This window comes from Pecten maximus, chromosome 3 (assembly GCF_902652985.1).
Source record: "Pecten maximus chromosome 3, xPecMax1.1, whole genome shotgun sequence".
NCBI lineage: Eukaryota > Metazoa > Mollusca > Bivalvia > Pectinida > Pectinidae > Pecten > Pecten maximus.
In genome coordinates this window covers 39,149,843-39,170,356 of record NC_047017.1, presented here as the reverse complement: position 1 = coordinate 39,170,356, position 20,514 = coordinate 39,149,843, and the positions used below count along the sequence as shown (strand labels likewise).

The 20,514-nt window shown below is 40.7% G+C and overlaps 1 protein-coding gene across 1 annotated transcript in view; it reads right to left on the bottom strand.

Annotated features, from left to right (window-relative positions):
• The window catches only part of LOC117324133 (follicle-stimulating hormone receptor-like), a 123,220-nt gene extending 106,144 nt beyond the window's left edge, over positions 1–17,076 (bottom strand). Inside the window, exon 1 of the mRNA XM_033879801.1 lies at positions 16,687–17,076. Coding sequence (XP_033735692.1) covers positions 16,687–16,859 — 173 coding nt within the window. The 5' untranslated portion in view covers positions 16,860–17,076. The remainder of the gene's footprint in view (positions 1–16,686) is intronic.
• Between the last annotated feature and the right edge of the window lie 3,438 nt (positions 17,077–20,514).

Below are 20,514 nucleotides of genomic sequence, written 5' to 3'. Positions count from 1 at the left end.
CGGTCTGGTTAGACTGGGTGTAATCTCAGTGTCGTGTAAATCGTACGGTCTGGTTAGACTGGGTGTAATATCAGTCGTGTAAATCGTACGGTCTGGTTAGACTGGGTGTAATATCAGTCGTGTAAACCGTACGGTCTGGTTAGACTGGGTGTAATATCAGTCGTGTAAACCGTACGGTCTGGTTAGACTGAGTGTAATCTCAGTCGTGTAAATCGTACAGTCTGGTTAGACTGGGTGTAATCACAGTGTCGTGTAAATCGTACGGTCTGGTTAGACTGGGTGTAATCTCAGTGTCGTGTAAATCGTACGGTCTGGTTAGACTGGGTGTAATATCAGTCGTGTAAATCGTACGGTCTGGTTAGACTGAGTGTAATATCAGTCGTGTAAACCGTACGATCTGGTTAGACTGGGTGTAATCTCAGTGTCGTGTAAATCGTACGGTCTGGTTAGACTGGGTTTAATATCAGTCGTGTAAACCGTACGGTCTGGTTAGACTGGGTGTAATATCAGTCGTGTAAATCGTACGGTCTGGTTAGACTGGGTGTAATCTCAGTGTCGTGTAAATCGTACGGTCTGGTTAGACTGAGTGTAATCTCAGTGTCGTGTAAATCGTACGGTCTAGTTAGACTGAGTGTAATATCAGTGTCGTGTAAATCGTACGGTCTAGTTAGACTGAGTGTAATATCAGTCGTGTAAATCGTACGGTCTGGTTATACTGAGTGTAATCTCAGTCGTGTAAATCGTACGGTCTGGTTAGACTGGGTGTAATATCAGTCGTGTAAATCGTACGGTCTGGTTACACTGAGTGTAATATCAGTCGTGTAAATCGTACGGTCTGGTTAGACTGGGTGTCATATCTGTCGTGTAAATCGTACGGTCTGGTTAGACTGAGTGTAATTTCAGTCGTGTAAACCGTACGGTCTGGTTAGACTGGGTGTAATATCAGTCGTGTAAATCGTACGGTCTAGTTAGACTGGGTGTAATATCTGTCGTGTAAACCGTACGGTCTGGTTAGACTGGGTGTAATCTCAGTCGTGTAAATCGTACGGTCTGGTTAGACTGGATGTAATCTCAGTGTCGTGTAAATCGTACAGTCTGGTTAAACTGAGTGTAATATCAGTCGTGTAAATCTTATGGTCTGGTTAGACTGGGTGTAATATCTGTCGTGTAAATCGTACGGTCTGGTAAGACTGAGTGTAATCTCAGTGTCGTGTAAATCGTACGGTCTAGTTAGACTGGGTGTAATATCAGTCGTGTAAATTGTACGGTCTGGTTAGACTGGGTGTAATATCAGTCGTGTAAATCGTACTGTCTGGTTAGACTGGGTGTAATACATGTATCAGTCGTGTAAATCGTACGGTCTGGTTAGACTGAGTGTAATATCAGTCGTGTAAACCGTACGGTCTGGTTAGACTGGGTGTAATCTCAGTGGTGTAAATCGTACGGTCTGGTTAGACTGGGTGTAATATCAGTCGTGTAAATCGTACGGTCTGGTTAGACTGAGTGTAATATCAGTGTCGTGTAAATCGTACGGTCTGGTTAGACTGAGTGTAATATCAGTGGTGTAAACCGTACGGTCTGGTTAGACTGGGTGTAATCTCAGTCGTGTAAATCGTACGGTCTGGTAAAAAAGCTTTCCACTTGAATGTTGACTACTTGTCCCTGTTATAGACTATGCTAACAAGTTAACATCTAAACATTTTAAAACATTATCAAGCGAAAATAAACTGTAATAGGAATTAAACTCCTTTATTATATATTTTTATAAAAAAAAATCAGAATTATTATATTTTTTGTGTAGACTGTCAATTAAAATGCCCCTGATTTTTCAGTAAGAAAATCCTTGACATTTATCTAGGAATTCCACTTACACCACAACACGTGTAGATGTTTTCCCCACATGTGGTTCCTGATGATACATCCATGTAAATGCCGGGTTCCAAAAGTCGGCCTACAGGGAGAAGTCGCGCCTTATGGAGCTTCTATTGAGTAGAACCAACAGACGGACATCTAATCTGTTTTCCGGATTCTTTTTCTCTGTATCAAATTTTCATCTGTAGCTACTTATTGGCAATTTACAGAGCAGTCTTAGGGATACGTTTTCCATGATTGACGTTATATTTGGTTGGACGAGAAATCCGGCGTCCATTAGTAGACGTTTATCCAGGCTGTGCTCTGTCCACTTTCCCAATAAATGTAATATAGACACAAACCGCTCACCATCAAATAAATGATCGACAGTCTTGGTATGGGACGGATTGTCAAGCCAGCAGTGGTGACCACTCATGTGACTGACCAGTACGAGTGACGGGGCGATACCTTTCTGCTCATATCAACACACATATGATGCATGTAGAATCAGAAACTACGGTGGTCGCTTAAATTGATCACTTAATTTAATACCATTCGATATATGTCATTTCCCACAACATAATTTCTAGATTCAATATCAATCAATGTAGTGTTGCTAATATAACAATTGTTAGTTAAGATTGTATGTTATAAACTCTCCTTGGTTGGTAGAGCACTGTGGAACGGATTACAGGTCCCTGCATGGCCGCCTTGGTACAAGGTAAGGCCGCTATCCATTGCACCATTTATCATATACCAGTGTTTGACATATCAAAACGTGCTAGTCAAATACACAAATCAATTTACAGTTGTTACAAATTGGAATATTGAGTTCCGGGTATAAACCAAGTGTGATGTCCAAAATTGTAGTAATTGCTTTGTCAATGTTGGACGAAGATGTATTAAGAACACGGGGATGTAATTATTATTTGACCGGATGTTCCACTCTTCCGCGTGACAAATATCCATCCAGCATCTGAGAGGTTCCATTATTTTCCACTTTGTCATGTGCGTGGCCTAAGATGTACGTGTGATAGTATTGTCTTGCCATAAACATATGTTTGTAGCGACACCTATCGGTGTACCGACCATAAACACATACTTGTAGCGACACCTATCGGTGTACCGACCATAAACACATGTTTGTAGCGACATCTATCGGTGTACCGACCATAAACATATGCTTGTAGCGACACCTATCGGTGTACCGACCATAAACACATGCTTGTAGCGACACCTATCGGTGTACCGACCATAAACACATGCTTGTAGCGACACCTAGCGATGTACCGACCATAAACACATGTTTGTAGCGACACCTAGCGATGTACCGACCATAAACACATGCTTGTAGCGACACCTATCGGTGTACCGACCATAAACACATGCTTGTAGCGACACCTAGCGATGTACCGACCATAAACACATGCTTGTAGCGACACCTATCGATATACATGTACCGATATGAGATCGTATCCGATCTACGTGTTATTGTTATGTACACGTGAAGTCACCCTACGTGTTATTGTTATGTACACGTGAAGTCACCCTACGTGTTATTGTTATGTACACGTGAAGTCACCCTACGTGTTATTGTTATGTACACGTGAAGTCACACCACGTGTTATTGTTATATCCACGTGAAGTCACACCACGTGTTATTGTTATATCCACGGGAAGTCACACCACGTGTTATTGTTATGTACACGTGAATTAAGTCACACCACGTGTTATTGTTATATCCACGTGAAGTCACACCACGTGTTATTGTTATATCCACGTGAAGTCACACCACGTGTTATTTTGATATCCACGTGAAGTCACACCACGTGTTATTGTTCTATCCACATGAAGTCACACCACGTGTTATTGTTCTATCCACATGAAGTCACACCACGTGTTATTTTGATATCCACGTGAAGTTACACCACGTGTTATTGTTATATCCACATGAAGTCACACCACGTGTTATTTTTATATCCACGTGAAGTCACACCACGTGTTAATGTTCTATCCACATGAAGTCACACCACGTGTTTTATTATATCCACGTGAAGTCACACCACGTGTTATTTTGATTTAGTTTGTGTACTACGTTAAGTCCATATCTTTCAAATAGCGGTAAAAATACATAAACAAACCTGTGAAGGTGACAAATAAGGTGTTTATCCTGCCCGACGATTTTTTTTCAATTCCTTTTACTGGGCCACTTCAGATATTCTATAAAATCTTGAAATGTGAAATTCAATGTAAGAATTCGAGTAAATTTCAGCGCTCTATGACAAATCTTCCAACGCAATTTTCAAAAATTAGTTAATTGCTCAATTTTCCTGTTGAGTAAACATTAACATAAACACGAAAATCCGATTGTTAGTTGATATGCTTTACTTTTATGGAAAATCAAAGGACATTTATTTGTATAAAAATATCCAATTTATTTTCGAACCAATTTGGTGCAATTTTAGTGGCTTACATGCCCGACGAATCCTTAATTTATTCAACACACTAAAAAACGGTAAGACGATTTTTAATGAATTTCCTTGATTTTTTTTCTTGTAAAATTTCCGCATGCATATTATACAGCACAACTTAAAACGAGGCTTCACTAGGTATATCGTAGATCACGTGGTCTCAATCCCTCCCATTACACCACCGCTCGGGTTGATGAAACGTAGCAACAGGACAGCGTCGCGAGGTGGTCGTAATCTGACTGAAACCAAAAGAATCGTCAATGTGTGTTTAAGCGGAATGAAGAGAGAAGTCCATTACTAGATGTCAGCCAGGAAATTAGCAGTTCTACGAGTTGCTGACAGTAGTACAGACTTGTTATACAGAAAATCAGCAGTGACAAAGACGATTAACAGGACATATATGTAAGGGTTTCATGATGAAAGCGAATTGTCAACTTTACCAAGCAACTCACGATAGACATATTTGATGCGTCATGATTAAACGTTTAGTTAATATTCAAAATGTCAAGTATTGGTTTCCAGTATCAAAACCGCACATAAAGACCGATAAAATCTAATACTACAGAATACTTCATACAAGTAAAGACGTGAATTTAGGAGTAATATGTAATGGGGCTACATCAAATCTGGTGACGACGGACGGAATATGATATTATATATAATACGTGTATCGGACTTCTTCAGTTGAGTACACAACCATAAAGTGAGGATTACTTTGTAGATGTCCGTCAGGTATAATAATACAGAGATGTTCAGAACGGGATGCTTCTGATGGGCTCACGAGGACGGTAAACTCTCACAAGCCGACAGCCGGATTGATTTACTGGAGCTTTATAGGAGTACTCTAGAAGGTCTGGAAGGTCTGAAAGGTTGGACCAGATTTTATGTACCTTGCACATAGTCTAGATAAACGAAATATGTGATGTTTTGTAGATTTCAACAGTTCTTACAATATGTATACGTATGGATGCAAAACAAGATGTACTTGTTTCGACTGAACCTATCCGTATAAATAATTTAATACAAATCGGAATCCATTAGTGCGGTTACCTTAATAGATTTATTAACGAATCACATGCACAGAGCACATTTAAATATTGACTTAGTGAAAAAAATATTTTGCTAATCTTTTGATATTGAATGATTCTGAACCCCTGTCACTATTTATATAAATGTGGCATACACGAAAGCGCTTAACCTCGGGGACAAAACTCCACCAGCAGAGCTAACCTCGGCGACAAATCTCCACCAGCAGAGCTTAACCTCGGGGACAAAACTCCACCAGCAGAGCTTGCCTCCCAGCAGTTAAAGGAGTTGCAGTCATATCGGACAATCAACGACAATCTTTGCAAATAATACAATGAAGCATTGTCAGATATTATCAAACAAATATTGTTTTAAGAAAGAGTACAAATAACTATGGGATTAAAACAATTACTTTTTGAAAAGTTATTATCCGTGCCCCTATTTAAGTACACGAATGTCTATAAATAGATGTCCCTAATCACCCCTCCGCCGTGATGATATACTGTAATATTTGTATGTGACAGGCAGTGATGACAGACGACCGGACGTGGCACCCTCGATCACAGATTTACTGAGATAACGCGGCTTAGTTCTAATCCACATATCCATAATCCTATGAAATAATTTTCAACGCTGATATTATTTCGTGGAACATAAATACCACTGGTGTTCGAAAAATCCAAAAGATCAATACTCAAATAACAAAAGATAAATATTCAAATAACAAAAGATAAATACTCAAATAACAAAAGATAAATAATAACAAAAGATAAATATTCAAATAACAAAAGATACATATTTAAATAGCAAAAGATAGATACTCAAATAACAAAAAATAAATATTCAAATAACAAAAGATCAATCCTCAAATAACAAAAGATAAATGTTAAAACAAGAAAAGATAGATATTCAAATAACAACAGATAAAAACTTGTAATCAAATTGTATTACTTGTTCATTCTAATGACGGAAACAAAGATGGTCGTGGATGTACGGACTGATTTAACACCGGGACACGGTACAATCTGAGAACCCTGACATTAGAAGTTATTGAATTAATAAGACGCTATCATATTAGTACGAGTAGAATTTCTCCTTTAGACTGTTATATAAAGCTACAATAAGATGACAAATGTTTGGATTAATAAGATACTGAACGGTGTCTTTAGTCAAAATATTATCTACATGGCGGATATGGGCATATACATTTTAGTTACTTTAAATTAATCCGGCTCTCTGGTCGAGCCCATATCAGATTAAAAAAAACTGATAAAACATAAAAAAAAATATAAAAAAATAAAGGGTGGTCGGGTGGCACAGTGGTGTAAAATAAATAAAGTTTGTATTTCTTAAACATAAAAAACTTTCGGATTATCTGTGTATGTGACTTTCAGTCCCGGAACAATTGGAAGACTACAGTCGTCCGTAGCCTTGTCACTAAAACGTCAGTTTTAATGCAACGGTAATTTATTTAGAGGTGACGACCGTGTTGTTTTCCCGTACCAACAGTGCCTAAGTACTATCGGCAAGCGATAAATAAAGCAACGATCCTGAGGGTTTCTTTATCGTGGACAATGGCTTTGGACATTTAGAAGGATGTCGGGGACAAGGTACTGGGATCAGTGTATCGGAGTGGTTACGGTAAAACTGCCAGTTACATACTCCTTATAGTATAACGGTATCTTGGCCTATGTAAAACGTTACCTTCTCAATCAATTTCGGAAGCATAGCGGAAGAGTATTTTTATGTAGGTACACAATGTAAACAAACGGATGGAGATCCCGACTATAGATGTCCCAGGTGACCAAGGAGATCCCGACTACAGATGTCCCAGGTGACCAAGGAGATCCCGACTATAGATGTCCCAGGTGACCAAGGAGATCCCGACTATAGATATCCCAGGTGACCAAGGAGATCCCGACTACAGATGTCCCAGGTGACCAAGGAGATCCCGACTATAGATATCCCAGGTGACCAAGGAGATCCCGACTACAGATATCCCAGGTGACCAAGGAGATCCCGACTACAGATATCCCAGGTGACCAAGGAGATCCCGACTATAGATGTCCCAGGTGACCAAGGAGATCCCGACTATAGATGTCCCAGGTGACCAAGGAGATCCCGACTATAGATGTCCCAGGTGACCAAGGAGATCCCGACTATAGATGTCCCAGGTGACCAAGGAGATCCCGACTACAGATGTCCCAGGTGACCAAGGAGATCCCGACTATAGATATCCCAGGTGACCAAGGAGATCCCGACTACAGATGTCCCAGGTGACCAAGGAGATCCCGACTACAGATGTCCCAGGTGACCAAGGAGATCCCGACTACAGATATCCCAGGTGACCAAGGAGATCCCGACTACAGATATCCCAGGTGACCAAGGAGATCCCGACTATAGATGTCCCAGGTGACCAAGGAGATCCCGACTACAGATATCCCAGGTGACCAAGGAGATCCCGACTACAGATGTCCCAGGTGACCAAGGAGATCCCGACTACAGATATCCCAGGTGACCAAGGAGATCCCGACTACAGATGTCCCAGGTGACCAAGGAGATCCCGACTATAGATGTCCCAGGTGACCAAGGAGATCCCGACTACAGATGTCCCAGGTGACCAAGGAGATCCCGACTACAGATGTCCCAGGTGACCAAGGAGATCCCGACTACAGATGTCCCAGGTGACCAAGGAGATCCCGACTACAGATGTCCCAGGTGACCAAGGAGATCCCGACTACAGATGTCCCAGGTGACCAAGGAGATCCCGACTATAGATGTCCCAGGTGACCAAGGAGATCCCGACTACAGATGTCCCAGGTGACCAAGGAGATCCCGACTATAGATGTCCCAGGTGACCAAGGAGATCCCGACTATAGATATCCCAGGTGACCAAGGAGATCCCGACTACAGATGTCCCAGGTGACCAAGGAGATCCCGACTATAGATGTCCCAGGTGACCAAGGAGATCCCGACTACAGATGTCCCAGGTGACCAAGGAGATCCCGACTATAGATGTCCTTGGTGACCAAGGATATCCCGACTATAGATGTCCCAGGTGACCAAGGAGATCCCGACTATAGATGTCCTTGGTGACCAAGGATATCCCGACTATAGATGTCCTTGGTGACCAAGGATATCCCGACTATAGATATCCCAGGTGACCAAGGAGATCCCGACTATAGATGTCCCAGGTGACCAAGGATATCCCGACTATAGATATCCCAGGTGACCAAGGAGATCCCGACTATAGATGTCCCAGGTGACCAAGGAGATCACGACTACAGATGTCCCAGGTGACCAAGGAGATCCCGACTACAGATATCCCAGGTGACCAAGGATATCCCGACTATAGATATCCCAGGTGACCAAGGAGATCCCGACTATAGATGTCCCAGGTGACCAAGGAGATCACGACTATAGATATCCCAGGTGACCAAGGAGATCCCGACTACAGATATCCCAGGTGACCAAGGAGATCCCGACTATAGATGTCCTTGGTGACCAAGGAGATCCCGACTATAGATATCCCAGGTGACCAAGGAGATCCCGACTACAGATGTCCCAGGTGACCAAGGAGATCCCGACTACAGATATCCCAGGTGACCAAGGAGATCCCGACTATAGATGTCCTTGGTGACCAAGGAGATCACGACTACAGATGTCCCAGGTGACCAAGGAGATCCCGACTACAGATATCCCAGGTGACCAAGGAGATCCCGACTACAGATATCCTAGGTGACCAAGGAGATCCCGACTATAGATGTCCTTGGTGACCAAGGAGATCCCGACTACAGATGTCCCAGGTGACCAAGGATATCCCGACTATAGATGTCCCAGGTGACCAAGGAGATCCCGACTACAGATATCCCAGGTGACCAAGGAGATCCCGACCACAGATATCCCAGGTGACCAAGGAGATCCCGACTATAGATGGCCCAGGTGACCAAGGAGATCCCGACTATAGATGTCCCAGGTGACCAAGGAGATCCCGACTACAGATATCCCAGGTGACCAAGGAGATCCCGACTATAGATGTCCCAGGTGACCAAGGAGATCCCGACTACAGATATCCCAGGTGACCAAGGAGATCCCGACTATAGATATCCCAGGTGACCAAGGAGATCCCGACTACAGATGTCCCAGGTGACCAAGGAGATCCCGACTATAGATGTCCCAGGTGACCAAGGAGATCCCGACTATAGATGTCCCAGGTGACCAAGGAGATCCCGACTATAGATGTCCCAGGTGACCAAGGAGATCCCGACTATAGATGTCCCAGGTGACCAAGGAGATCCCGACTACAGATGTCCCAGGTGACCAAGGAGATCCCGACTATAGATGTCCCAGGTGACCAAGGAGATCCCGACTATAGATGTCCCAGGTGACCAAGGAGATCCCGACTATAGATGTCCCAGGTGACCAAGGAGATCCCGACTACAGATGTCCCAGGTGACCAAGGATATCCCGACTATAGATATCCCAGGTGACCAAGGAGATCCCGACTACAGATGTCCCAGGTGACCAAGGAGATCCCGACTACAGATGTCCCAGGTGACCAAGGAGATCCCGACTACAGATATCCCAGGTGACCAAGGAGATCCCGACTACAGATATCCCAGGTGACCAAGGAGATCCCGACTATAGATGTCCCAGGTGACCAAGGAGATCCCGACTACAGATATCCCAGGTGACCAAGGAGATCCCGACTACAGATGTCCCAGGTGACCAAGGAGATCCCGACTACAGATATCCCAGGTGACCAAGGAGATCCCGACTACAGATGTCCCAGGTGACCAAGGAGATCCCGACTACAGATGTCCCAGGTGACCAAGGAGATCCCGACTACAGATGTCCCAGGTGACCAAGGAGATCCCGACTACAGATGTCCCAGGTGACCAAGGAGATCCCGACTACAGATGTCCCAGGTGACCAAGGAGATCCCGACTACAGATGTCCCAGGTGACCAAGGAGATCCCGACTACAGATGTCCCAGGTGACCAAGGAGATCCCGACTATAGATGTCCCAGGTGACCAAGGAGATCCCGACTACAGATGTCCCAGGTGACCAAGGAGATCCCGACTATAGATGTCCCAGGTGACCAAGGAGATCCCGACTATAGATATCCCAGGTGACCAAGGAGATCCCGACTACAGATGTCCCAGGTGACCAAGGAGATCCCGACTATAGATGTCCCAGGTGACCAAGGAGATCCCGACTACAGATGTCCCAGGTGACCAAGGAGATCCCGACTATAGATGTCCTTGGTGACCAAGGATATCCCGACTATAGATGTCCCAGGTGACCAAGGAGATCCCGACTATAGATGTCCTTGGTGACCAAGGATATCCCGACTATAGATGTCCTTGGTGACCAAGGATATCCCGACTATAGATATCCCAGGTGACCAAGGAGATCCCGACTATAGATGTCCCAGGTGACCAAGGATATCCCGACTATAGATATCCCAGGTGACCAAGGAGATCCCGACTATAGATGTCCCAGGTGACCAAGGAGATCACGACTACAGATGTCCCAGGTGACCAAGGAGATCCCGACTACAGATATCCCAGGTGACCAAGGATATCCCGACTATAGATATCCCAGGTGACCAAGGAGATCCCGACTATAGATGTCCCAGGTGACCAAGGAGATCACGACTATAGATATCCCAGGTGACCAAGGAGATCCCGACTACAGATATCCCAGGTGACCAAGGAGATCCCGACTATAGATGTCCTTGGTGACCAAGGAGATCCCGACTATAGATATCCCAGGTGACCAAGGAGATCCCGACTACAGATGTCCCAGGTGACCAAGGAGATCCCGACTACAGATATCCCAGGTGACCAAGGAGATCCCGACTATAGATGTCCTTGGTGACCAAGGAGATCACGACTACAGATGTCCCAGGTGACCAAGGAGATCCCGACTACAGATATCCCAGGTGACCAAGGAGATCCCGACTACAGATATCCTAGGTGACCAAGGAGATCCCGACTATAGATGTCCTTGGTGACCAAGGAGATCCCGACTACAGATGTCCCAGGTGACCAAGGATATCCCGACTATAGATGTCCCAGGTGACCAAGGAGATCCCGACTACAGATATCCCAGGTGACCAAGGAGATCCCGACCACAGATATCCCAGGTGACCAAGGAGATCCCGACTATAGATGGCCCAGGTGACCAAGGAGATCCCGACTATAGATGTCCCAGGTGACCAAGGAGATCCCGACTACAGATATCCCAGGTGACCAAGGAGATCCCGACTATAGATGTCCCAGGTGACCAAGGAGATCCCGACTACAGATATCCCAGGTGACCAAGGAGATCCCGACTATAGATATCCCAGGTGACCAAGGAGATCCCGACTACAGATGTCCCAGGTGACCAAGGAGATCCCGACTATAGATGTCCCAGGTGACCAAGGAGATCCCGACTATAGATGTCCCAGGTGACCCAAAGGGGATCCCCACATAGATGTCCCAGGTGAAACCCAAAGGGGACCCGACTACAGAAGTCCCAGGGACCAAGGAGATCCCGAACTATAGATGGGCCCAGGTGACAAGGAGAAACCCGACTACAGATGTCCCAGGTGACCCAAAGGAGATCCCGACTATAGATGTCCCAGGTGACCCAAGGAGATCCCGACAACAGATGTCCCAGGTGACCAAGGATATCCCGACTATAGATGTCCCAGGTGCCCAAAGGAGATCCCGACTACAGATATCCCAGGGGACCAAGGAGATCCCGACCACAGTTTATCCCAGGTGGGACCAAGGAGATCCCGACTAAGATGGCCCAGGTGACCAAGGAGTTTCCCGACTAAAAAGTCCCAGGTGACCAAGGAGATCCCGACTACAGATATCCCAGGGACCAAGGAGATCCGACTATAGATGTCCCAGGTGACCAAGGAGATGACCAAGGAGATCCCGACTATAGATGTCCCAGGTGACCAAGGAGATCCCGACTATAGATGTCCCAGGTGACCAAGGAGATCCCGACTATAGATGTCCCAGGTGACCAAGGAGATCCCGACTACAGATGTCCCAGGTGACCAAGGAGATCCCGACTATAGATGTCCCAGGTGACCAAGGAGATCCCGACTACAGATGTCCCAGGTGACCAAGGAGATCCCGACTATAGATGTCCCAGGTGACCAAGGAGATCCCGACTACAGATGTCCCAGGTGACCAAGGATATCCCGACTATAGATATCCCAGGTGACCAAGGAGATCCCGACTATAGATGTCCCAGGTGACCAAGCGACAACTACAGAGGAAATCCATGTTATATTCGGATGATGTCACATTCTTTAAACGAGAACCATCAGCGAGCCCCAAATACGTCTAGCCTCATATATCACAAGGCAATGGCATGTTACCAAATGTGATCATGATCTCGATAATTACACTTTCCTAAGGAGTGTGAACGTAAAACACACCATGTGATGGGTGTTATTACACTATAAATACATAATTACGTGCGATATAAAACAGCAGTCAGGTATCTTAGCTCATTCTGTTTTTTTCCAAATTCCTTGACCATTGACTTGACATAATGAACATAACTTCTCGACAATGAACTGAACCGTCGATAATCAAAACGATTAGTTATCCACTTGTAATAGTGGTTATTGTGACAAACAGCTGTCGGTTCAGAGAAATGCTAGCTCAGATTAAACCTTGTGAATAGGTCTTCAAAGCCACATAAAACACTCAAAATAGTTTTCAATAAACGTTTATATGATCTAGATAGTGAGCCTGTCAAACTGGCCGAGTTTGCTTAGCCGACACGTAGATGTATCATGATGAAGTGGTTGCATGCGTAGATGATAAGTCAAAAGGTAGCGGTCGTTGCGGGTATAATTTAGTGCACGAAGTTAGCTTTACTTTAAAACGTAAACTGTCATCGATTATTTATTAGCGATGATTCCATAGATGATGCTGCTCATTCTAAAACAAAAATTCTATTGTGTTATTGTCGTTAAATTTGGGAAGGATTGATATTCCTAAAAAGAGAGGGACTGTTTAAATATAATCGGTGGACATTCCGACACGTATTCTCTATAATTCTCCCAGATTATTGTCAAATCAAACAAACATGGGTTTTGAGGTATCGACAACTGTGCCTCTTCATGTTTGGCATCTTAAGTGTGTCTCTGCAGATAAAATTTCCAGTTGCTATTTCTCGTTGAAAATTGCTTAAAGTCATACAGCCAAACGGCTCCTACACACGCACTTGGCCTTTATTTATAGCCAGGCAAATAAACCAATTTTGGCATGTAATGAGCATCTTTAGCATGTGTCAAATCGTAACGTTGAAAATTCAAGAGAAATCAGCACATTTGTTTTACCAATTGTTTTTAAGAGTCCTATTGCGATTTCTATAAGAACGCTGACTTACTCTTTTCAAACAATAATATTCAGAAATAAAAAATACAACTTAGGATAAGCTGCTACAGAACGAATTGGCCATTTCTTAGATAAGAATTTTCAGAAAACCTGTAACAATTAAAAAGCGGTACATATATATAGTCACGGATAGGCAACGTAACTTGTATATAAACACAGTTTACATACGCTTGCTATATATTGTATATATTTTATATAAGAAATTAAGCTGTGTAACCAGTACAATCTATCGAAGTATTTATCATATAAGTAAACCACCACTTACATACTGTATTCTAAATTATACAAATGTATCATAGGTGTCTGCAATAGTCCAGGATATTTGACTCGAGGTACTGGTACTCGACCGATGTTCTATTGCACTCGGCCTCTTGCAATAGAACATCGGTCAAATATTCTGGACTATTACACAGACACCCATGATATACTTGTTTCATTACAAAATCACTAAAACGCACTTAGACTCATTAAAAACTCGACTTTCCTGTAGGCCTAGAAGTCACCATGACTGTCGTTTGGCAGTGTTAATATCTGAGTGACTTAGACGCATGAAAGGGTAGACTAAATTCCAAAACGTCATAAGTGTTCAATATTTCGCACGTGACCTAATTCCGAAACGTCACAGGCGTTCAAAAGTTCGCACGTGTCCGTGCAAGAGGTATTTTAGCCGTGCAATAGATCAAAATAAACCTTATGTGTATAGTTATGGAAAATCAAACGCATTATGTAATGATAAAATTACACTATGATAACTCTTCAGAATGTCATGTTATACCACTAATACTATAATAACACTTTAGAATGTCATGTTATACCACTAATACTACAATAATACCTTAGACTATAATTTTATAACACTTATAATACCATAACACTTTAGGATGTCATGTTATAACATTAATACTACAATAACACTTTAGGATGTCATGTTATAACACTAATACAACAATAACACTTTAGAATGTCATGTTATAACACCAATACTACAATAACACTTTAGAATGTCATGTTATAACACCAATACTACAATAACACTTTAGGATGTCATGTTAATAACACTTTAGAATGTCATGTTAATAACACTTATACTTCAATAATACCTTAGAATATTATTATATAACACTAATACTACAATAACACTTTAGAATGTCATGTTATAACACTGATACTATAATTACACTTTGCTTGTTTGTATTTATTTTAACTCTCACCAGATTGCATTTATAGTTGATATAAATACAATCTAACAAATGTTTAATTTCAAATAACATCTTAGAATGTCTTGTTATAACATTTATTTTATAATAACACTTTTAAAATGTCCTGTTTTAAACATTTAAACTGTTTGACATTACGTTATCGGCTCAGTAATGAAAATGTATCCTGACTCATTGCTGTATATGGGAAGGGACTTCTAATGGTATTTCGCCAGTTATATGATAAATAGAATCTAACACTCGTATCCATGTGATATTTCCTTTTGGAATTGATGAATTATATCACCTCAATAGTAGAGTCAACATGTTCCGTGTGGTAATACTTAATCACACGGCTGTGTATCGGTAACGACTTATACGTGATGACGGCGGGAATCCTAACACGCGACATCTCCATGTAATTTTGATGGTGATCTTTGTCGCTGTCATAACCTAATATTACTTACTGTTGGAACATAATTACGGTCCATACGATTCTTAGGAAACATCTTACTTGATCACAGTTAGACATTAGGGAAATTTCCCTGTAAAGTATTCTCTCAAACTCCTTCCTAGTATAGGGAAGTGATAATTGTACGCCATACTTCTCCACTATCGATAAATCCCCCCTACCCTTAATTTTGATAACTTCCATTATTATTCCTATAATACCTATTAAACCCCTTATCTTGAAATGCAATCATTGCACACCATCTTTCTATGGTACCCAAGGGTAAGAGAGAACTCTTGATTTGATAGCTAAGCTATGAGCCCTAGTTTATACTACCCGTACCCCCGTTTATCCTGGATCGTGATACTGTACGCAGTATTTATACATTAACCATACTTCCTCTTACCTTAGATTTTGATAAATATACGCCACATTTTATTTTACCCATAACCTCCTCTCCCCTTACCCTAGATTGTGATACCTACAATCCATACTTCCTTCACCCACCATCAGTAAAGTTTACACCACACGGGGTATTTATAATTAAGACAGTGGTCAAACATAAAGACCAGATCTCGCCAGAATTGTCATTAATAGATATATTCTCCAGCACGTCATAAACTTTAACAACATTCCGTCGAAAATGTAATATAAAGTCGATAATTTTATTTACAAACAGCTTCGTCGAATCGTTGTATAAACAATGTCGGTAAGAGGTCAAATATTCATTACGACAATGAACTCCAGTACAATACAATTCCTGAATAACGTGTTTTTACCGGCCAGGTAATTAGTGTGGTATGTAACAATAGGGATCGAAGCTTTTTACATATGAATGATTCCTGGAACTGAAGATAGAGTTATTAATTTTCCTAGTATGTTCTGGAAAGGTAGTGAAGCTTTTTAGATGAATTGACGTTTTGATTTTCTTTGAGTATACTGAAAGGGCATCTTACATGTAGATCTGTTAAAGGGCACAATTAATTAGTGTCGTACATATCTATACTGAAGGGAAACCATATCTTATTATCAACACAATGTGTTTACGACTACTACAATAAAAATAAGATAAATTCTGGGTAAGAGGGTAGGTAACAAATACAGGAACATATTGAACGTGCTATATGATACACGATTTCATGCCAAAGACGTTTAAATATATTTGTAAAAACTATGTTTATTACAATTATGAATAGCAGTAACGAGACAATAGATGATGATGATGATGATGTACGTCGATACGTGATTGAATGATGATTAAAGCTTTACTTACAGTTCTGTGACATTGCCAGGTAGATCCGTCGGCACGTGGTCTATACCTCCACCTTTACATTTGATTATCACGTCCTCAACTTCAAATTCACATACACACAAATCTGTACAACTGTCAGCAAGGATCGCTCTAAAAAGGAAAAATAAAACCAGCGCTGCATTCATCGCACTCATCGCCCGTGATTTTTTGTAATTCTACTTCTAACAGTACATATCCACAACCAATTCTAGTTTGACCCCTCACACGCGGGGCCGTACTGTTGTGGGTGTTGGTTACGTGCTTTGCTCTCGGTCGTGTATTGAGAAAAGAGAATCATTGAAAGCTATCGAACGGTATTACAGAACTTATCAGCAGTACTGTATGGCCCTGTGATAGAGGAATATAATACCATCAAACGGCGAGCGGGGTCCGTACACTACACCCAGAGGCGAGCTGACCAATAAACAAAGGCCAGGAGCACTCCTACTGACTATTGGTGACTTTCGATGCAAAGTGTTCATTGGAAATGATTGTAACGGGTTGCTTTCTCTGGCCACACTGATAAATGGTATCTCCCGGTTTATGTCACACTCAATATTGTTTACTTTAGGGATACCTTGTAAGAACCAACCTTTATTATCGTAAGCATTCATTGTACAAAGAAATATTACAATTTAGGGGTATATGCTTTTCCCATTTGCTTTGCTACTCCGATGTTTGCGCTCTTCCTCATCATTAAGAGAGGGTTTCTACATATATTAGTATGATACATAATGTTAAACGTCACTTCCATCGACACTTCTTAAAAACTACACAGTAAAATAAGAGCAACCACGTGGTTTCATACAAGTTTTATATTTTGGTGTTCAAGTTCTCTTTCTATATCTTCTCTCCAATCTAATTGTGATCTCTTAAATTGACGCATTAGCTTGATTATTAACACGACAAACACCTTCAAGTAACATCAGCATATTAAACCGATAGACACGTTACTATGCTTCTTAGGTGTTAAAAAGTAATTCCAAAAATAGAGGGCTCGTATCTGTTCACTGTGGCATGTAAATTTTCCAATTTATTTATTTCCACTAGTTATTTAGCAGTTGCATCGTTACGTTTAATTTGAATACCGTTTCCAATTTTCATTTCCCTGTCCTATATATCTTTGTTGTAGGGAGACAAACAAAAAAAACCTGGAATTGTTTTCGAGGCTTTGTGTCTGTCTTTGAAAGCTTAACATGCTATTGATCAGGTGTCATTATGAACGAGATAATGTATTTTATGTATAAGTTACGTCGACTTTAATTTGTAATACTGAATTAAATACCATTTTCATCCATGTTAATATATGTCTTGCAGTTTACAATGCACAGTTAACCCAAAGAACACCGGACCGATATGTTGTTTTTACTCACACAATGTAGGGATAAGAATTGCTTCTCTCCTCTTTAAATATCACCTTTTACGTTATTAGGTCCTAGGCTGTTGTTTACTACACAGTCGATTAATACAACAGTGAGAATAGCTATTTACTCTAAATACGTGTACACTCACCAACTTCCAATGAAAATTCAATTTGTAGATTCCTTCCGTTAGTTGAGTCCAGAAAACCATGCGATATTATCAAAATAACCCAAATTGTTCTCTTTGTATTCGGTTTAATAGTCCCTTTATCTGTTTTCGAATCTTGAAAGTCTATTTTAAGTTCACAACGTTAGCGAAAACGATATTTCCTTTTCCTGTCGTTTTATTTTCCCCAGTAGTTTATGATTTATTGTTTATCTTCTTAGTACCTGATCACGCATGGTACTAAACTAGTGTCACTAACATGGACCTACACATACTCTACATCCAATGTTTTTTGCACATTTTGATATTACTTTCATTAAAGAATTATTCTTATGGATAAAAGGCTGTAGAGTATTTATTTATAAATTATGTTTTTTGTTCTTTTCCTACAATATACTATCGCATGATTGTTTTGTCTATGTGTCTTGTCTTAGATCGGAAGGAACATCACACTGTCTGTTCGTCTCTATCACTGATTATATAAAGTGTTTTAGAAAAAATAACCAGCTCTAAAACGTGTTTTGTTTTGAGACCTCCAGCTGTAGATCTTATTATCAAACATAAACAATAACAAAACCCAATGTTCCTGTATATTAGTGATTAACAGCACGCAATGACATAAACACGGTTTATAGAGTGATTGGAATAACCTTTTTAAGGTTTCAGAATTGCTTCCACTTTGTGCAACAACCACATCTTCAAGTAGGGAATTCCAACACCTTTCGAGAAGACAATGCGCATTAGAAGTCAGCCTAACTTGCTTCACTGAAGAGTTTTCGAATGTGATACCTGGTATTCACACATGGTATAGGTTGAACAGTTTTGCGTTATCCTCAAGATTTATTTTGTAGTTTTACGAACTTTGATGATCATGTATACTCTCTCGCGCCAATATTCTAGGATTTAAAGACCCCGTTTCATCTTTCCTTCTCCGTACCTCTTTACAAATAATTCAGTCTCGTATCAGTATTGCTGACCAGATCGGTACCGCACACTCCTGTTGATTATATGTTTAGATTGATTAACATGGTTGAATTTAAAACTAAAAAGGCCAAAGGCAACTTTGTTGATTCTAGTGTTGGCTTCTTTTTCGGTTATAGAAATTGTCACGTATGAGTTTTTATTTTAGGATCGTGGAAAGAAAGAGAGAAAGCTCGCAAAACCAACGCTAAACCACAATAGCAAAGACATTGACTTAATCCTTTGAAAAATGACAGTTTGTTATAGAATCATAATTTATATCTAAAATTATGACACATATTCAAATAATGGTTTTTTGTTTTTGTTTTTTGTTATTATTTATCTTATCTTCAAAGTTTAGCATGATAAACATAAATAACAGATAAACGTCTTTAACATACTCACACATTCTCAATTTAATATAAGGTACGCCTTAATAGTTGATATTAACATCCTCAAAGACTTTCGTTAATCTTCTCATGCTTTTTCAATGCTGGAAGAAACACATAAGAGAATAAGCATGAGTAAGCAAGTACGTACTAAGTTAGTACACAGAACAAGTACATACATAAATAAATAAGTAGATAAATACACGAATAAATAAAGTAGAAAGAAAAAACAAATAAATGTTAATGTGCTTGTACTTATTATCCAAGAAAACAAACATACAAGCATATTTAATAATAAACTCTATAGTCTTTTATCTAAGACAGGGACTAAAGTCTTTGTCTTTTTGTTTGTTTTTTTATTTGAAAATATTCAAAAGGATTGGACACAAGTTTTACAACTTATAAACGTTCTTTTCCATTAGAAAAATGACAACAACAAAAAAACAAAAAACAAAAAAAAACCAAAAAAAAAACAACAAAAAAACATCAATTTATAAGGCGATAATACGAAAATTCACATGCCATACCAGTAGCCACAATTTACATTAAATTTATTGAAATCCATTAAGCGAATAAGTTCAATGAACATGACTTAATTATTTAAGTGAATATCAAACACAACATAAGCCTTCACTGTAACAAGTCAAATATTGGTATACATGTATTACTAAAGTTAGCAGTATATAATAATCGGATATCGTATTAATGGTTTAGTTTCCTGGTAGCCTGATCAATCGTGTCCAGGGTTCAGCTTCTGTGATGGTCATATCAACTCTTGCCATGTCCACCGAGTCCTCGGCACGATTGACCACGCTCCACACTGATTAAACCAATTACTAAGCACATATCGCAGCTTAATTTATATTTATCACATATGGTCTTGGACTAAAAAGCATATATTTTTCAATATATTTCTAAGTATATCAGAACCATG